This window comes from Prionailurus bengalensis, chromosome A3 (genome assembly GCF_016509475.1).
Source record: "Prionailurus bengalensis isolate Pbe53 chromosome A3, Fcat_Pben_1.1_paternal_pri, whole genome shotgun sequence".
Taxonomy (NCBI): Eukaryota; Metazoa; Chordata; class Mammalia; order Carnivora; family Felidae; genus Prionailurus; species Prionailurus bengalensis.
Genome location: NC_057354.1, coordinates 4,912,035 through 4,932,584, shown reverse-complemented (window position 1 = coordinate 4,932,584; position 20,550 = coordinate 4,912,035). Strand labels below are relative to the sequence as shown.

Sequence of the window (20,550 nt, the reverse complement as noted above, 5' to 3'; positions counted from 1 at the left end):
TAGTGTGAACCGCCTCCATTTTTGTCTGTGTTCTTTTCCGTGGCATCATGGCCCAAGTGTCACTGAGCGTGCTTTTGAGAACCATCTCCTGTTGAAATCAGGTCCGGTTCATTCTTTTCAGTTGTCCTACAGTGTTCCTTCATAAGAATGTAGCGTATTTATTAATGAGTCCTTTGTGTAGTCTGAATAATAGCTGGTTATCTTTTCACGTTGGCTACAAATAGTTTTCAGTGTCCTAAGCTGTTCCTTGCTGTCTAGCCGTGTGTCTTTTTCGGGTAGCTTTCCTGAGTTTGATCTCAGGCCTTCCACAGTACTTTTCTCCATTGAATTCGTACACTATGGCAGACTGCCTTGTTTGTGGTCTCTTTTTCCCACCCATGGAGTTGGTGGCAGACTGACTTTTAGTTCTTTCTGCTCCAGAGGAGCTAGGAAACTAGTGAGTTGAATAAACAGCCTGAAAGGCTGCTAGAGTCTGTTTCAGTCAGGCTGGCTTCTGGCGTGCCTTTGATGGCATCATTAGTATTCTTGGTGTTGGTTTCTCTTGCTCTAATAACGGGTGTGATGTGTTTGTCTCCGGAGGATATTTTATTTTATTTACTTTATGAATTTAAAGGTTAATTTATTAATTTAGAACACTTTGCATTCTAAGGTTTCTTCAGGAAAGGGATGTGTCTGTGCAGGGTTCTTTCTGTGTGGTTATTTCAGAATAAGACCTACACAATTAGGCTTTCTGTTGATATGTTGGAATCCAATATCTGCATTAAAAATATATTGGTTGCAAAGCTTTATTTTTGTTTCTGAAGCATTGATTTAATGCGAGAGCTAACAATTCAATCAAGAAAATAGATTAAAAAAACATTTTCTCCCAGTGTCCTTACTGTTGAATTCATAGTTATTTAAGAGCCTACCCTCTTTGAGTATCTGTTACTATGATATCTTTTTTTCATTTTTTTAGAGGGGGTGACTTTAAACAAAATTATCATAGAATAACGATGATGAAAACATTATTGACTCAAGTCAACATTTTTAATACCTTCGACCTGTATGCGAACAGCACAAATTCATCCTGACTTCAGATCCCAGTTATGGAGTAGGCATCTGTTTATTATAGGAAACATGCCAGGATCAGAGTCGAGTTGCCCCTAAGGAAGTCCGGCGTTCATTCATGTTGTACACATTTATTGAACCCCTTTACTACTTGGGATGACTGTTCTAGGCTCAGGGCGTCCAGTGATGAATAGGACAGACTCAGCTTCCTCTCACGTGGGGGTTTACTCTAGGTAGGAAGCAGTCAGGAGAGGAACAAATGTAACCATCGGGTGACTGGGAACAGCACAGTCCTGTGCTGACGGTGAAAAGGGTGATAGTGCTGGGAAGGGAGCAGCATCCGTCTCGACCTTCATTCACCTGGAGCCTGGTTGTGCATCCAGGGGAGGCATGCGTGCAGAGTAAACCTTTGCTTAAAATAGCTAGTCTCGGGGCACCTGCATGGCTCCGTCGGTTAAATGTCTGACTCTTGATTTCAGCTCGGGTCTGTGGGTTCGAGCCCCACCTGGGGCTCTACACTGACAGTGTGGAGCCTGCTTGGAATTCTCTCTCTCTCACTCTTACTCTCTCTGCCCTGTTTGTGTGCTCTCGCTCGCTCGCTCTCTCTCTCTGAAATAAATAGATATACTTAAAACAAAGCTAGGGTCATGGTGTGACCATTCATGCAGAAAATTTACTGAGTATTTTGCTCTGTGTCTGGAAGTATTCTAGATGCTGATCATCAGTAGTGAACAAGAGGGACAGAAATGTCTCTGTTTTCATGGAGTTTCCATTTTGGAAGGGGAAGACTTACATAAACAAGGGAAAAACCATGAGGATCGGTGCACTGCAGATGGTTAGGGAGAGCAGGAAGCAGTAGGGTGCTTTAAGGAAAATACACTGTCAGAGGGTAAATTTTAAAGACATCTATAAGATGTCCAACAGACTGTACTTTAGAGTGTCCATTTCTCCCCATTTTAATATACTTTTCCCAGGCACAGGGTCTATTGTATCGAAACCTCAAGCATGATTTTATTGTCTTAACAAAATCTATCATCAGTCCTAGGCTTCTGGAGACAGATTATTACCTTCCCAGAAGGTAATCTTTTCAGAGTGGAAGTGAAATATGGTAAGTTGTTTTTTGGAAGGGTTGAAGAAAGGAGAGATACAGTACCTAAATTGTGTTTGCAAAAATATAAAATAATACAGCTTTTTTTATGCAGAGTGAAAAAAAAGCTGTTTTGGAGCTAATAACTTTAAGTTTATATCTGGAAAGCTGAGACTTGATAGATTATATACCAGTTTGGTATATAAGTTATCTGGCAACACATACAGTTTGAATTTCAAAGTATTGTAGCTACATCAGGAACATATTACAAAGGAAGGATGTGTATTTCTAACACCAGAATTTCATGAACTCCAGAAAAAGGAAGAAAAGCAATTTATTTGCAAAGCAAAGCATCTTTCTTCATGTATACGTGTGTGTGTGTGTATACACACTTTATTCATTTATGTGTATACATGTAACATACATAAATATTTCAAAGTCACATTAATATTTCATATCAGAAATGTTGGGAGTGCTGCCAAAAGTGAACTGATAGAAAGTCCAAGTCCAAATACTTTTTTCCTCTCTCTTGGTTTTTTGTTTTTTTTTTTTTTGGAAAAAATAAAAAAAAACCTTTATTTTTTAAAGCAGTTTCAAGTTCACAGCAAATTTGAGCAGAAGGTATAGAGTTTCCATATACCCCTGGCACCACAGGTACCTAGCCTGCTCAACTATCGGCATCCAGCACACGACTGATACATTTGTCAAAACTGATAAACTACATTGGCATGTCATTATCACCCAAAGCCCATAGTCTCCATCAGGGTCCGGGCTTGGTGTTGCACTTTCTGTGGATTTTGACAAGTCTATATATAGTGATAAGCATCTGCCCTTACAGTGTCACGGATGATAGTTTCACTGCCCTAACTAACCCGCTACTCCCTCTGTTCAGTCCTTCTCCCTGTTCCTGGCAACCACTGATCTCTTAGTTTCCATATTGTTTCCATAGTTTTGCCTATTCTAGAATGCTATATAATTGAAAACATACAGGATGAAGTCTTTATAGATTGGCTTCTTTAACTTAGCAATATGCATTTAAGATTCTTCCATGTGTGAATTTTGGTGTGATAGCTCATTTTAGTGCTGAATACTGTTCCATTGTCCGGACGGACTACAGTTTATCCATTCACTTACTGAAAGACATCTTCATTACTTCCAAGTTTTGACAGTATGAATAAAGCTGCTATGAACATCTACGTGCAGGTTTTTGTGTGGACATGAGTTTTTGACTCTTCTAGTGAAAACCAGGGCATGCAGTTGCTGGATTGTATGGCAGGAATATGTTTAGTTTTTGTAAGAAACAGCCAAGCTGTCTTCCAAAGAGGCTGTACCATTGTTGCATTCCCACCAGCAATGAGTGAGAGTTCCTACTGCTCCACAGCCTGGCCAGCGCTTGGTGATGTCAGTGCTTTACATTTCGGCCCTTCTGATTGGTGTGTATGGATGTGTCACTGTTTGATCATTGTTGTAATTTGCAGTTTCTTTCTTTCTTTCTTTCTTTCTTTCTTTCTTTCTTTCTTTCTTTCTTTCTTTCTTCCTTCCTTCCTTCCTTCCTTCCTTCCTTCCTTCCTTCCTTCCTTCCTTTCTTTTTTCTTTCTTTCTTTCTTTCTTTCTTTCTTTCTTTCTTTCTTTCTTTCTTTCTTTCTTTCTTGTAATTTGCTGTTCCTTAATGACATGTAGAACATGTTTTTAGTTGTATGTTTTTTCCATTTGTTTGTCTTTCCATCTGTAGATCTTTGGTGTGGCATCTGTTCAGATCTTCGGCCCATTTCTCATGTTGTTCGTTTTCTTGCTGAATTCCCAGAGTTCTTTGTATGTTTGGATGAAGTGTGTCTTCTGCACGTGTTTCCTCCTGGTCTGTGGCTTGCTCGTCTTCTTACTGTCTCGACACTGCCTGTTGCAAAGCAGGTATTTTTCCTTTTCGTGAAGCCCGGCTCATCAGTGATTTCTCCCATGGGCTGTGCTTCTGGTGTTGTGTCTGAAAAGTCACCGTCAGACCCAAGGCCATCTAGATTTTCTTCTGTGTTGTCTTCTTACAGTTTCTTGCGATGTCTGTATCTGTAGATTGATCTGTCCATCTATCCATCTATCTATCTATATGTGTTCTAGTTGAATTGCCAAGTAAAAATGAAATGATACATTTACCCCTTAAAAAATTCCATGTTGCTCTTTACAGATGGGGTGATAAGATGTGCTGGAGGTTACACAGATAAGTAAGGCCCAGATGGAGTTTTGAGTTCACTTGGAGCTTTCACTCTTACCTTATACGGTTGTTGGGACCTGAACTCTCAAGTTATCTTTTATAGAAATGGTATTTGCATTTCCTGAAAGGAAGAGTTTTATTGGTCGTTTTTTCTCTGGGTCTCTGAATGAACGAACGAACGAACGAACGATTACAGGAAAGAGGTGCAAATTCTTGTACTGTACATAGATTGGTAAAAGGTTTAAAGATTTAATGGAATACTTTTTCTACAGAATGCTCCTGTGTTTCCTGCTTGATAAGTTTATCCAGACATTTTTTTTTAAATTTTTTTTTTCAACGTTTATTTATTTTTGGGACAGAGAGAGACAGAGCATGAACGGGGGAGGGGCAGAGAGAGAGGGAGACACAGAATCGGAAACAGGCTCCAGGCTCCGAGCCATCAGCCCAGAGCCCGACGCGGGGCTCGAACTCACGGACCGCGAGATCGTGACCTGGCTGAAGTCGGACGCTTAACCGACTGCGCCACCCAGGCGCCCCTATCCAGACATTTTTGATGAGATTTCCAAATTAAAAAAAACTTGTTTGAAGTTTATTTCTGAGACAGAGAGAGACACAGAGAGAGAGACAGAGAGAGCGAGCAGGGGAGGGGCAGAGAGAGGGAGAAAGAGAGTCCCAAGCTGGACTCGAACCCGTGAACCCTGAGATCATGACCTGAGCCGAAACCAAGAGTTGGATGCTTAACCGTCTGAGCCACCGGGGTGCCCGATGAAATTTTCAATACTTGGAACCTGACTTCTTACTGTTGAGAAGTTTGCTGGATTGTGACCTCCTTTCCTTGACCTTTAAACGAGCACTTTATAATTCCAAGGCTCCATTTTTGTAAGACTGAAAAATGAACTGTTTCTCCTTTCACTTTCGATGCCATGCATACTTCTGCTCGCAATGTATTCTTTGTTGTATTTGCATTCTAAGACAGGTGAGTTCCAGATCTCCTTACTGTCTGAGAATGTACACTTGGGAATGACTGTAAGTCACGCCTTGGTGGATGAAATCGTTTGCACTGTGCCAGCTTCATCTAAACACCATTGAGAACGTGTCAGGGAGTCCATACTCACTCGTGAGCATCTCCAGACCCAAGACTTTTCACAGATGACTATACATAATATAGGGTGGTGATTATTATTCAAATTGTTAAAAAGGGAAAAAATGTTAAAGATCATTCCTGTTTTCTCCCAAATTCTTATTGCTTTATTTATTTGACCTTCATCTCACATTTCAGATCCTTAGTTCCTGGTTTTATATAAACATTATTTGAAATAAAGACTAGAAAACCGGAAAGAAAAATGATTAAAAGTATTTGCTGTGGCCCTAGAGATACCAAATCATTTTTTCATTTTTTGTAAGAAAAAAGTCTAACTTTGGAAGGAGATTTCATTTGTAAGCTTGACTCTGTACTTTATAAGCAATGTTTAAATTCGTTTGGTGATAAATGTGCATGGTGGGACAGTAAAATCCCAGTTTTTACATAATGCTTTAATGGAAATGGCAGTTTTATGAAATGAAAGTGACTAGGAAAAATCTGAATGATGCTCATAAGCCCTTACATCATTTTTATTGAGGTTTTTGTATATTCTAATTCATTAATACAGGGGAAAAGGAGATCACTAACATGGTTTATTTCCTATAATTACTCAAATTGAATATAATTTATTTTCAATAAAATTCTTAGAGTACATTGCCCAGGGTGGGGAGAGGAGGGCTGGCGTGGTTTTACAAAATGTCTGCATTTTTACTCGTGAGACTTCGCTGTTTTAACGATGTTGTTCACTCGCGTGTATTTTTGGCATAGTTCCCTCTAGATTTCTACAGATAAAAACCTATGTAAGCCCAAGAAATCCCAAACACTTAAAGGCCCAAGATTGAGTGTTGAGAGAGAAATCTGGGTTATTTATTTTATCCTGCTTATTACTATAAATAGGATTTGTCTTTTTTTTTTTTTTTTTTTTTAGTAACTTTTTTTTTTTTTTCCAACGTTTATTTATTTTTGGGACAGAGAGAGACAGAGCATGAACGGGGGAGGGGCAGAGAGAGAGGGAGACACAGAATCGGAAACAGGCTCCAGGCTCTGAGCCGTCAACCCAGAGCCCGACGCGGGGCTCGAACTCACGGACCGCGAGATCGTGACCTGGCTGAAGTCGGACGCTTAACCGACTGCGCCACCCAGGCGCCCCAGGATTTGTCTTTTAATAAGACTACCTTTTATGTGATTCATAGGGGTTGAAACATTTAATAAACTGGGGGAATTTCCAAAAATCATTTAGCGTTTGCAGTTAAATCTGGTTTATTTTGTGGGACACCTAGAAGAAAAGGTCAGTGTAAGGGATAAACAAATATTTAAATTTTGGTGCTCCCTCCCCCACCCCCAACTTCATGGGGTAGGGCACGCAGGAAGAGACGCTACAAACTGAGGTGGAAAGAGTAAATATTCTTAGTTTCATCACAGCGAAATTTTGCCGGCAGCCCTGTGTTCTGCTCAGTATACTTCAGACCACCTTAGGAAAGTCTGTCTTTTTTTGAATGAGATTGTGGCCCGTGATGAATTCTTGGCATTCTGACGTGAAGATGCTCCCGTGTTCTTGAGACAGAATTTTATTGGAACTAATAACTTTAAGCTTCTGTCCGGAAGACGTGAAGGCCTGATAGTTTTATAAATCACCTTCAAATTGTCGCTGCCTCCCCGCTCCCGGCCCCAGGCTTTATATTTGAAAGCTCACCCCTTTTCGGGTGTCTCTCTGTGTTGACCTGTGTCTTGTCTGTTTTCTCCTCCTTTGCCCCAGCGGCAGTGTCGGGGCGGGAGCCGTGCTCACGTGGAGGTTTTGTGATTGGCAGTCCTGGTAAAGGCCAGGGAATGTGCGTCTGTGATGATTATGCCCATGTAGGGGTGTGTGTGTGTGTGTGTGTGTGTGTGTGTGTGTGTGTGTGTATTTAGTTGCTTTCTTAGACCCCGGAAAAGCAGAGTGGCGTTTATTAGCTTTTCTTTTTTCCTTTTACCGTTGCTGCAGTGATCTCCACTCGCGGGCAAGCAGAGAGGCCTATTTATGAGGGATGAGACTTTCTCCGTCGTCATCATGAGTCAGATTGTGCGCTTTGTGGGGGGTGGAGCCACAGAGAGCTGCTGCCTCCATAATCCCCCCAGCACTGTCTCAGCACCAGGTTTCCTGTTTCTCCCTTGATGCCAAAAACTTGGTGCAAGGATGGAGCGTTGTCAGCATGTGGCTCCCTCTCACTGTAGCTGAAAATCTTAGGCCACGGGGTACCTGCCCTCTCGGGCAAGCTTTTGGTTTTCAGTAAGGAGATGGCTGGGGCGTAGTGAGAGGGTCGTCTGTGATGGGGGTCCGGAGGGGAGTTGCACCAGCGAAGGTGTTCTTGCCCACACCTGGCTACAGCTGGTGCTTGACTGGCTTCCAGAGGGCCAAAATGCTTGGCTTCCAGAGGGCCAAAGGCATGGCTTATTGGAAAGGCAATCAGATGGACGAATTCTCTTTGGGCCTTTCATTCCTGAAGGTGTGTCATTGCCCCTGGAATGAGCGTAACTACAGACAGCAGATGATCCAGGAGCGTAGTTGATTCTGCTGTAGTGCAACATACGCATCCCTAAAAATCACCGTACTGTATGGAGTAGCACGATAAAAACGACACGGGTCACAAGAGGGAAGTGAGGTTAAGTGCACAGCGTTCAAAGACTTTGTGGGTCACACACACACACGGATCGGAACCTAACGAGTGAAGTAACATGGTTTTTCACACATTAATACTTCAGTAAACATGGCGCTTCACCTCGAAAAAGACGTGGCGTTTGCCTCTGGAAGCAGCCGTAGGAAGACGTGGTGGTCGTGAGTCGCTGTTCGTCGGGTGGAGGAAGGACGGCAGGGGTAACACCAGCTTCGGGTGGGTGTGGCTGCTCGCCCCCCCCCCCCCCCCCCCAGTGAACTGAGGTAGCTGCTAGGGGGTCGAGGTGTAAGTAGGGGTGTGTTTTATGTATTTCTAGGCAGCTTGGTTCAGCTGGCTGCAGTTTTCTGTGTTCACATAGCATTTCTTGCAGACAAAATCATGCCTAAGCAAATGTGAAATTTGTTTTATGCTCAGATTGTCTCCCTAATATGCACATCAATCACATTGGAACAAATTCACGTTTTCAAAATAAGCTTTATAGCAGAACTGGCTGTAGTTTATTTGATTTTGGAATTGAGTCCCTTTTTCTTTCTTCCTTTCCATCATTATTGATTTCTTAATTTATATTTAAGTTAAGCCCCTATCGAATTGATTTTTTATACCCTGAGCACTTTTGAAGGAGAGAAAGCAGCCTGAGATTTTAATTTTGCTAGTGCTTACCCACCAGGTAGTTTTCTCCTTGGTGGATATGGTTGCCTGCCTGCTTGCCTGTCTCTCTGTCTGTCTGTCTAGATAACGACCCTGAGACGTTTACTAGATGCCAGGCACAGTGCCTGGAAATGCAGAACATATTCTGTATTCTGGAATTGAGAAAACTGGTAAGGTATCATCCTGAATCTTCAGGAGCTCACAGTCTCACTGAGAATTTTTAAAGGCACAGAAGGCCTTGGTTGGGTCTCCGTAGGGAACAGATGGACCAACATTATGTATTTCTTGGTTTTCGAGCATAGGAGCACACAGACCTTTCCACCCCATCGCCTAACTTCTTTGCAGATACAGAGATGGGAGTCAAGAGCTTGCTTGGAAGAAACACAAAGATACCCTTGATTTACATGGCGAAAAGGTGGCAATTTAAAAAAGGGTTGAAAAGGACCGAAGAGGTCTCGGAGTCAACCCTCCCACTAGACTCCTTAGTAAACCTAGTGGTCAGGTGTCCATGGTGGAGTGGCGAGTGGTAAATGGGAAAAAAAAACAGGCTTCAGAGTCATGTGAATGGTAAGATCCCCTTTGGTAGTTCCCCTCTCTGTGCATGTGTGTACGTCCTGTTTGTATCAGCATAGATGATGTGAAAAGATGTCCCGTATTAGTTACCTCAGGGGACAAGGGAAAGCTTATTAACTTCCTCTTTATACATCTTTTATTGTTTGTCTTGTTTTAAGAAGCATGTGTTACTTTTTTAATTAAAAAATCTAATAAAGTAGAAAATGAATAAATAATAATAATAAAGAATATCCTCAGGGCACTGAGCTTTGTTTCAATCTTCCCAGTAGCCCAAGTAGTTATAAACTGAACGTGACGTTTTAGGTGTGGGCTGCCTGGCAGGACTCTGAACTTGCTGTAGCCTAAGACGCCGTTACCTTTCCTGGCAGCAACACCACATTGTTAGGGGGTTCTGTGTTTATGGACCATTAACACCTCACAGTCTTTCCTACATCTGCTACCCTTGGCACGCTCTGCCCTTGATAGTCATTTTGGACTCCAGTCTGGTCCTTCCCATTCTCCTCATTAGAGTTCATCTTATTGTCGTGGAAGTCAGTATTTAACACAGGTTGGTTAAGAACCGGCCTTGGATTCGGGCTGCCCCGTCCAGATTCTGACCACTTACCGCTAACTAGCGTGAACACTTAGACGGGAAATGCGCGTTCCTGAGCCTCCATTTTCTCGTCTGTAAAGCTGCAGCGACCGTAGCGTTGTGTGATTTCAAGGAGAGCCTGGATGGTAGCACACTTCCCTAGGTTGCCTGGTGGCCTGGTGAGAACGTGCTGGATTTTAGATGCTACTGCTGGTGCGTTGACCTCGGTCCCTTTCTCCCATCCAAGAGGGTGAGCTGGTTTGGGATCTTGAATCTTCCCTTGGCCCATTCCATAGCCCTTCCCAGCCCAGAGCATAAATCGGTCCGTCTTCTGAACTTCCCTCACGAGATCTCCAATGTGGCTCTGTCTCGTTCCACAGGTCCCTTCACCGATGTCGTCACCACCAACCTGAAGCTTGGCAACCCAACAGACCGAAATGTGTGTTTTAAAGTGAAGACCACGGCACCACGTAGGTACTGTGTGAGACCCAACAGTGGGATCATCGATGCAGGGGCCTCGATTAATGTATCTGGTAAGTCCTGAGGCCGGAGGCCAATAGGGTGGCCTAAAAGGCCCCCTAAAGCCAGCGGGGGTTCTTAAAAGTTTGCCCTTGGTCTAGCAAAACCAGGTGATAGCCGTCTCCCTCAACTGTCCACCCTCTGATTGAAAAGCTTAGTGGGTCCCACTCACCTGTTGGTTTTTCCATAATTAATGCCTCTTTGCGTTAATGCTTACAGCCTTCTGCGCCTCAGTGGTTAGAGCAGAATTAAAGTGGTAACTTCGGACTTGACTTCAGTATGAGTTTGGTTTCCACTCCCTTGCAATTCAATCTGCCCTTTGGCAATAAATAAAAAAGGGCTCAACAAACTTAATTTTACTTTGTGGGAGAACGCTAAATGGAGTTATTTTCTTATTTAGGCTGAATGGTTTCTGACATTAGGCTCATGTCATTCCCGATGATTGGTAACTGCACTTTACTGATTGTGAAAAGCTCGGGGAGATGAGAGCCGAGGAGACTGGAATATATTCAAGGGCGTAAGTTTTGTGCGCGTCTGATGGGTGTTTCTTTTCCTGTCTGAGGATGCATATCTTTTCCAAAGTCCAACTTCTGAAAAGATGCTGGTAAAGTGCCCGGATTGAGAATTAAGGAGATGGGAGCGATGGATTTGAGTATAAATGTCTTTTAGAAATGGAATAAACTTGCAGTGAGGGCATCAGAACTTCTGGATCCAGCATGCCTCTGTCTTTGTGGCGGGGCTGGCAGGGGGTGGTTATCCTGTACGTTTCAGGAGACTTTGTGTCACAGAGGCTTCTGCATCATTAGAGGCTGCTGCTCGTTTGAAATGGGTACCTGACTGGCTTTTTCCACAACAGATTTTGATTGTGATGCATTTGGCTATTCATTTGATACCTAAAAGAAAACAATTCGCCTCTTTGGAAAGATATAAGGTGTTTCATTATCTGATCATTTCTGCAAACTCTTATTCCCCACATCCTTTGGTCTTTCTCATTATGGTGCTCCAACGCCAGCTATCTCCCTGTGTGCTTCTCTCTGAGGCTGCAAGACCTGATCTGGACTCTTGGATTGGGTTGTTATCCAGGAAGTCAGGAGGGTGCGAGCCAGGTTTTATCGAGGGTCTCCTTTGTGCTGGGCCAGCCACACACGTTATCTCACATAGTTTCTGTTGTCTGCCCTGTGAGGAATGCATCATTACCTGCCTTGTACTGAGAAAGAGACCAGTGGCTGTAGGCTCATGAAGCTAGCAAGGGACAGAGCCAAGGTGTGGATCATTCTGTCTGGCTCTGCAGCCCAGACTGGACTTGAGCACGCTGGGGAGAGGAAGGGGTCTGAGATGTTGGCATTTCTGTACCCCTTGGATCCATATGGTTTCAGTTGGTCTGTTGAAATCCAGGGTAGCTGAAATCTTTTATTCCTTTTTATTGACTTACTTTTTTCCTCTTCATTTCTTTGCCCATATCAGATTTGAGCCAGGTTGTCAGTAGATGAGAATTACCAATTTTCACAGTAAATAAGGGGGCAGCAACATGGTTTCTCAATAAAATAGCCTCAACGGGTGGTTGTACAGCGTAGGTGTGCTTTCCAGTATTAAATATAAGTGTGTGTGTGTGTGTGTGTGTGTATTTCAGAAAGAGTCCTCCTTCCCCCATCACAGGAATGTTTTTTAGAGTGATAACCCTGGGCATTTGTTTTGATTTATAATTACCTGCTTAAGGAAAACCCAAGATTCTGTGGTCGTGGGCTTTCTCTTGCACACAAGAAGGTAAGGTACGGAGAGTGGGTGTGATTATCTAGCGTCACGTGGGTGATTAGTGGCACAGCTGGTGTTCGAAACCAGCCTCGCTCCTGATTCAGTGACGCTTCTGTGACGGGCAGCTGCCTCCACAGCGTCGTCATGGGTTCTCAACACGGAATGTATCTGGGGGGACGTTACTGAGTCCTGAAATACCCATGTGTCTGCAGGCCTTACTCCTAGATGAATCAAGATGATGTCCACACACGAGAAAGGACTCCCTTGTTTTTGTTCGGTGTGTGTTTATTCAGGGCTTGAGGTGCCCGTGGGTGAAAGCAGATGTCATCGCATCTCTGGGTCGGCGTCTCCAGTTGGCAAAGGAGGCTTGGGCCGTCTGCTGCAGTTTTGTGTGTTGAGGGGCCATTGTGTCATCTATCGCACCTTCGTATGTTGAGGTGAAAAGCCCTGGGCTCCTCCAGGGTCCTCTTAAAATGCAGCTATATGATGACACCTCAGTGAGTACCTAGAGTTTCTGGGTTCCTTTGGGAGAGGAGCCATCCTCAGGACCAGAAAGACACCTGCGGACAGGCAGTGCAGAGTGTCCAAAGGCCCGCCTTCCCTTTCCCCAGGTGTGCACGTGGCCGGGCTTGGTGCCACCCGCTGTCCTCAAAGCTCACTAGATTTGGGAGCTGGGAACCTGAGCAGAAAGCGTGGCGGTGCTGTTTAGCCTGTTGGCCGATCTTTGGCTGCTCCACTCCTGTCTCTAGTTGGTAATTTTCTCATTGGTAAAACGGAAGGACTAGTATCTGTCGCACAGAGTGTTTCCCAGGGCTGTGTTAACTGAGTGCCTGGTGCGAGAGTGTGACGGCATTATCTTCCCCCTGGTTTTGACGAAAACTGGCTGGTTTTTGTTGAAGGGGGATTGTACCTATTTGAATGATACCTTTCTAGAAATAAATTCATTCCATACGTTTTATTAATTAATGGAGTTTTTCTAATTTTCAGAAGAGAGACGTGTTTTTTTTCTTTCTATGGTATGCATTTGTCTTCTAGTGAAATCTCAGATATAGTCTGTAAAAGGTGGTCGTCACAGCAGCTTCAAACATTACTACCAGTATTGCCCCGTGTACCACACGGAGTGTCACAGCACGCCTGGAGAGGGCATGCCTAGTGCAAGATTTCTCTCCCATTTCTGAAAACTCTTGGGATGCGCTCTTAGGGAAGGTTATAAATCATTCTTTGAGAGAGTGGGGCGGGAAGGAAAGAGGAGGCGGAGGAGGATGTCCACCCAGGTAGCTGGCCGGAGGGAGCGAGGTTTTGAAGGCACACAAATCAGGGTTGTATCGGGGGAGGAGGCGAGACTTTGTAGTTGTCAGATGTCTTCCCAACACACCCTGTGAAGCTCTTCTCAGCTTTCAGGTAGGCTGGATACTCAAGGGAGCTTATACTGTGCGTCAGAACTCCACACTCTGACCTATCACGTTATCGTCTTCAGAAGATGGCAAATTACTTACTGAGTCCTGAAAAAATAACAGTTCTGTTTTATAAACCTAGGTGGGAAAGTAATGGTTGGAAACAGGCATAACAAATGTTTTGGAATGTGTTGGAAACACACATAACGAATGTGTGGATTTCTCAAAGGGATGATTTGTGGTCTGGTCACCTGGGTCTAGGGTGGGAGTCCTTTTCTTTGTCCTTTCTGTAGATGCTCGTCTCAGCCCATTCTTCTCGAGGCCCGTTCTGGGATCTGTGCCTGCCGGACGAGGCAGTGTGGCAGGTGAGGGGTGCGGAGAGCTGTCTGTTGGCGTGAATTGGCCCCGAGTGCCGTGGTTTTGGCCCTTGCTCCTCGATACACACCATCTACTAGAGATGGTTTTGAATTATTCAAATCTGGACCTCAGCAAAATAGCTACACTTAAATGGAGATTGCAGAAGAGGAGATTGGATTTTTTCCCCCCCCTGAGATTTTAAATGCAAGGAAAATAGAACTTTTTGAATTAATGAATTGTTTGAAGCAGTGGGGGGTCTCCCCATTTGTTCTAGCTTTACAAAATTAAATCTATTTTCTGAACTGTCTGGTGGGAAAATATTTTTAAGGGAGATAATTTCTGAAAATGTCTTTGTGGTAAGCTGTTAGTGGTTGTGAATTTTTTTTTTTAATACTGCAGTTTAATAATGAGGGAGTTTTCCATTAATATTCCAAACCATGTTTGCCAGCGGATACAGCAGGTGAAGTGGTAAAATTATGGGCCCATCAAAAATACTTATGCTTCCTGTAATATGATATTAAGTTTAATATTTTTATAACCTTCACTGAATTCTAATTCCACTAAAGTAGCGAGCATGCTTCCATTTGCAGTTCAATTATGCACATTGGTTGCCTTTGTACCAAGCAAATTAGAAATGCAAAATATCTGGGGGGGGGGCGCGTTGGAAAGAGTCATTAAAGATACCAATATTTAGGTACAGATACACTTTACTAAGTGTACCCTGGGAATTGAAAATGGATTAAAGACAAACAAACAGAAATTTAGTGTCTGCATCTGTATTTTAAATTAAAATTCAAAGAATTAAGGAGCAGTATTCACTCCTGACATATAGCCCTTTTCAGCACTTATTTCAATCACATTTTAAAGCTTAAAGTTCTTCCAGTAAAATCCTAAGGAGAGAGAATGAATATCAGCAACTCTTCTTGGATGGAAACATTGGTCAATTAATGTAATTGGGTAGTATTGCCATTGATAATTAATCCTTTTAAGGTTTTGCTGACTCAGTTTAACGGAGCTGCTTGCTTGCCCTGGGCCAGTCAACCTTGGGCTGCGGCTTTTAGGTGATTAGCACCAGCATATAAGTGCACTGCCCTTGGAGAGAGAAGTCAGCCATTCATCTGTCAAGTGCTGATAGTAGGAGCTAAATTTGGGGGGCTTGGGCATCTTACCAGCAGCATCCTTCTTCGTTTGATCATTTGCTTTGGAAGTCTCTGATAAGCGAACTCTTTTATAAATGGTTTTCATGAACCAAGTTTATTGCTCTCAGATAAGAACAGCTCACATTTATACTTAAAAGATGTCTTTAATCTTTTTCACCAGATGAGAGATTCTGGTGTTTTACAAAAGGAAATTAACAAAAATTCAGCCTAATTATGTTTTTCAAGATTTGTTTTTCAAAGTTTACTGTAATATTTAAGTTTCTTAAGAAGAATCCTGTGTTTCTCTTTTTAGGAGTATGACACGATTTATTTATTCTTTACATTTTCAAAGAGCAGGATCAAGAGGACCTATCAGGGACGCTGAGTCTGCCTCACTTCGTGGAAGGCAGCTTCGGCTTTCTGCAGAGTCACTGAGGAGCAAAAAATTAACGAGCAGCCAAAAGTAACGTTCTTTTTACTCATGCTGGTTTCTGGGATATTTATACCCCTGAGCGCCTCGTCTCGACTCTCTTGTTTACTCTTATTTTCAACTCGCCGTTAGCCTTGTCCTCGTGTTCAGCCCATCACAGGCTGGAATGAGGTCAGAGGGCTTTGGGAAGTGGCCACAGTGAAGGGCTGGACAGGAATGCCACGAAGAGCAAGTGGGGGAGAGGATTTGGAAACCACAGCCGGGATCTGGGATTACTTAAGCTTCAGGGCAGACCGTTCTCCATATTTCACTTAATCCATCTCAGGAGCCATAGCTTGTAGGTCTTTCTCAGATTGTACATAATGGGTGTTCATAATCCCCAGAGTAATCAGGAAAAGGCTATGTTGTATTCCTTCGTGAAGTATTATAGGAGACAGGAAAGTATGTTGGAGTTTGTAAAACCATGTGTATTTTAGAGGATATTTGTAAAAAAGAGTGAATGAGCCCTGTGTTTTGGCCAGTGCCTGCATCCGGCACATCTCATCTTCTAGTGACGCCGAGGTGCATTTGTACTAGTCTCGGCACAAATAAATTAACGAGACAATGGGAGTTTGTTATCTAAGATGCGCTGTGCTGAGTTGGAAAATCCTATAGAGAACACAGAGACAATTCAGTGTTAACTTATTTATAAATAGATAAAATTATTTGTCTGCTAGGTTCCTAGTTCCATCAGTAGTTCCATCCTATCTGTGGATAGGCAGAGTCCCAGAAAGCAGTTATGGTTTCAACACTTTGAGAATCCTAACAGAAGGGTACATTGACTCATGATAAGGGTGCTTAGGTCTCTTAAGCTGATCGTGAGCTCCGACTTGTTTCTGATTAGCTTAGAAAGGCAGAGCGGTGACCACTTTTCTACGCCACAGATGCGGTTTGGGAGAGAACAGCCTTGTTTGTGTACAGGTGATACGAAAGGAGGGAGAGAGGGAGAAGGAGAGGCGACGGGGAGACTGGAGACTGTGTCCTAACCCGTGGGTACGAGGGTGACTGGCTCCGGGAGGTAGGAGAGAAGGGAAGCCAGACGGTGGAGGGTTGAAAAGGGCTTTCTCTCTTCGTGCTGCCCCAACGAGGTTTCTAGAGGGAACGTGATTCAGGTGTGCTTTGAATGTTGGAAGGGAAGAAGGTGCACACCCGGGGCGTGAGACACCAGAACAGGGAGTCCTGCTCCCGGTCTAACTGGGTAGAAGGAAGGGCAGACGCGTGGGAAGGAGCTTAGGCATCTTCACGTCAACAATGTCCACTGGTAGGATAAGGTTCCCAAATGAGAATGACGGTGTGAGACAGCATTCTGGTGGCAGCCCCAGTGTCAGGCGATGTATCGAACATGCGTTCTCGGGGTGTGGTCCCTGGGCCGGCAGAATCAGTACCATGTCGGAAACACACGTTCGCGGCCCCACCCCAAGTCGTTGAATCAGAAGCTCCGGAGGTGGGGTCCTGCCGCCTGTGTTGTAACAAGAACTCCAGGTGATTCTGATGTATGCTGAACCTTGAGACCCCCTCATTGCCAAGTCAGATTAGTGGGTTCAGCCCCGGCAGGTTGGTGTATTGAGGTGTGAGTAGGGCGGGAAGACCCAGAGAGACATGCCAGGTGCGGCCAGCGTGATAAGAAGAGGCTCGGGTCATGACAGAGCACATGGCCAACACACGTGCACCCGTGTTGTGGGTTCAGACCAGGAAATCTGAGGAGACCGGGAGGAGTTGAACTGATTGTCTCTTACTTGGGAGAGAGGGTTGTTCTGTAGGAGGGTTTTGGTCTGAGGAATATGGTGAGGGTGAGTAGGGTGTGTAGAGGGGAGATTACATTTGTAGGGTTATAGGGGCTGTGCAGGGTGACTTGATTTGGAAGAGAAACTGGGAGGAAGGGAGAAGATCTCTTAGGTGGAGAAATCTAGATGTCCGTGGAGGCCTGAGCTGAGATTTGGTCGCATAAATGAGGAGAGAGACCTCTTGATGGTCAGATGATGAGATCAGGGGTGCCTGGGTGGCTTAGGCGGTTGAGCGTCTGACTCTTGGTTTCAGGCCAGGTCACGATGGCAGTGAGGACGGAGCCTGCTTGGGATTCATTCATCCTCTCTCTCTCTCTCTCTCTTTCTCTCTTTCTGTCCCTCTCTGCCCCTCTTCCCCGCTTGCGCTCTTCTCTCTCTAAAGTAAAAAAGAAAAAAAGAAGAAAGAAGAGATTCTGAGATTAAAAAAATAATAAAGCATGTGCCGTGGTGCTTGCAAGACTTTCATTCGCTTGCTCTGTTCGCACCGTGATGCAGACGAAAGCGAATGTGTAACTTGCCTGGCTTCTCCCGGGAAGCTTTTGTCCTGTGCTCAGTCAGCTCGTCACTTCTCTGAGGGGTGTGTGTGGTAAGTGGCATATATTCTGCATTTCTTCTCTTCTGAAGAAAGTCTGATCTTACTGACCCTCTCTTTTATGACCCCCGAAGGCCCTTTCCCAGCAGGACCCCGCTTTTGCCATCTGTGACACGGCCGACGTTGTTTCATAAAGCGTTAATGTTGGTGAATGGTGAGCGGTCTCCTGGTAACCGGCTTCTTTTTAATGTAGCATCAGCACATACATTTTAAAAGTAGGATAGATGGTTCGTTTAAGAGGGTTTTATCATCAGTGTCTCCGATATTCAAGTGAAATAAATTAAGTTAATGGGAAGCTCTTTTATAGCCTGTCACGGAAAAAAGTACATAATTTCTGTCACCATTTGCATGTATGGAGCTGAAAGAACAAACGATTAACAACATTTATTCTGTCATGTTCTCATAAAGTTCCAGCTAATAGGGAATAGCACATTGAACCGGGCAGGACATAGTGGTAGCTGAGAAATACAAACTTTCTGGCGTGAGCTGGGGGCAGTGGTGGACAGGCTGTGGGTTCTGGGCACAGCGAGGGTTCACGAAGCTTCTCGAGGTCTGGGTGGACACTTGCTGTCCTCTCCAGCTGCTGATTGCGAACCCGCGAGGAAAGGAGAGCTGGTCGGTGGCAGGTGGAAGGGGGACCGTTGCCGGGGGGGAGGGGCTGAGTGCCACTTGGACCCTGAGTCTCCTGGAGGCCCGCCAGCAGGCCGTGGTTTTCACTCACGGTGTCGCGTTTCCAGCTCGCCGGCCTCGCTGGCGCGTGGGGCACGTGTGTTTCCATTTCACGAGGCCCGCCCTCCGGAGGGGTCATCTGGCCTGCTACCTGCGGCTGTCTCCCTGTGCTCTTTCGAGGTGATTTGCTCACCGCCCGTCCCCGCTGCTTTCATCGTCACGTTCGTGTTGAACTCGGGTCCGAACGTCGGGGATGCCTTGTAGCGCTTCTTTCAGACCGCACCGTGGCAGCTTGGGAGGTAGGACGTTCTCTGGGCCCGCGGTTGTGCTCGTGACGTCTGAGGGTGGCAGGGGATCTCCGCACCCTTCCGCAGAGGTGGAGCGAGCAGCCGCGAGGAGGTTTGGTTAGCGGAGCACGGGGGGCCCCGGGCCCCTTCCCGTGGTGGGCGTGCTCGCGTGGGCGCTCCTGTCTTCACCCAAGGCCTGGGTACGTGCCGGAGCTCACGGCTCGGTTCGTGTGAAGTGACTTTCTCTTTTATGTATTTACTTTTAAGTAATCTCTGCACCCAGCCTGGGGCTCGAACTCACAACCTGGAGATCAGGACTCGCACGCTCCGCCCGCTGAGCCAGCCAGGCACCCGGGTTGCTTCTCTCTTTTAAACCGCACTTTCTCCCAAGAGGCACGACACAAAGCTGCTGGTGCCTCACTTGAATGATTTAGCCAGGTCATTTTCCTGCTGGAGGGGCACGTGAGGCAGCTTGTTTAGAATAATGGCACTCAGCCTTTTGGTCTCAAGACTCTTTTATACTCCTAGGAACTGAAGACCCAAAGAACTTTTTCATTTGTGGGTTGTATCAGTATTTATCATATTATACATCGAAGTGAGACATTTTAAGCATACTCATTCATTTAATAACATTAGTAAGTCACTTACATGCTAACAGTGGCATTTTCAATGAAAAATAACTTCAAAAATTTAGTGAAAAGCCTGGCATTATCTGGCATGTTTTGTAACTCTCCTTCATGTCTGGCTCGGTAGAGGGCGGGCTGAACTCTCCCATCTGCTTTTGCAGTTGGTGCGTTACAGCGTGTTGTTCTGGTGAACGTATGTGAAGAGAAACCACTTTACACACATCTGTGGTTCAGGAAGGGAGGAGTATCTTCAGCAGCCTTTCCAGATAATTCTGGACATTGTGCTTTTAATACTACACCAAAACTTGACAAGGGGCACTTTTCTTCAAGTTTGGTATAGTGTGGAATCTGAAGCCATGTCAGTGAGCTACTTGAACTTTGCTTCGCTAAAATATGTTGGTCTCTCCTTGCACTTGGAATGGGCTTTTGAATACCGAATATTAGCAGAGTCATGCAGATCTTCCAAATGCTGACATGCTTCGTGACACAGCATCAAAAAGTTGCCGATCTCATCAGAAAAGTCTTGAAGTGTTTGGGAAACTGAGCTCTTGATGGCAGATACCAGCTTTCCAAGAGCCTCATTTTTGGTACAAAGCTTGGATTTTCTCGTTGGCACCAGCTATTGAAAGTCGTTTTCCTTGAAGGGACAGGCACGCTTCGTTTTCGAGACGATGTCTGCCGTCCAGCCAGGTCTGCGTGGCCGTGGTTTTTCTGTCGATTGTTCTTTCGAGAAAGTGGTGTTCCGTGAGAAAGTCCTAGCTCTGCTCACGACCCAGACAGTTGTACGGCCGCTTTCCTGGGACAGCGGGTGCCGCGCGCGCATTCGCATTTCATTGCGCCGAGTGTTCGGATGTGTCGTCAGGGGTCAAGGTTTAGTAAAATTAGTGATGGTTATGGCTTCGTCCAGGATATTAATAAGTGAAAATGGCCTTTAAAAAACCCTGCCAGTGTGCAGGACACCTGACACGGAGACCCCGCCCCGTGCTGCTTCTGCGCTGCTTTTGGCCCGGCCGGCCCTGCGGATCTCAGCATCCCCGCACCGGCACGGGGACGAACGTCTTGGGATTACCACGACCACGCCGTTGACCTGCTGGATCACCT

The 20,550-nt window shown here is 45.0% G+C and overlaps 1 protein-coding gene across 1 annotated transcript in view; it reads left to right on the top strand.

The window, feature by feature from the left end:
- VAPB (VAMP associated protein B and C) overlaps positions 1 to 20,550 on the top strand; it is a 59,657-nt gene that overhangs the window by 20,023 nt on the left and 19,084 nt on the right. Inside the window, exon 2 of the mRNA XM_043553597.1 lies at positions 10,242 to 10,394. Within this exon, the coding sequence (XP_043409532.1) occupies positions 10,242 to 10,394 (153 nt within the window). The remainder of the gene's footprint in view (positions 1 to 10,241; positions 10,395 to 20,550) is intronic.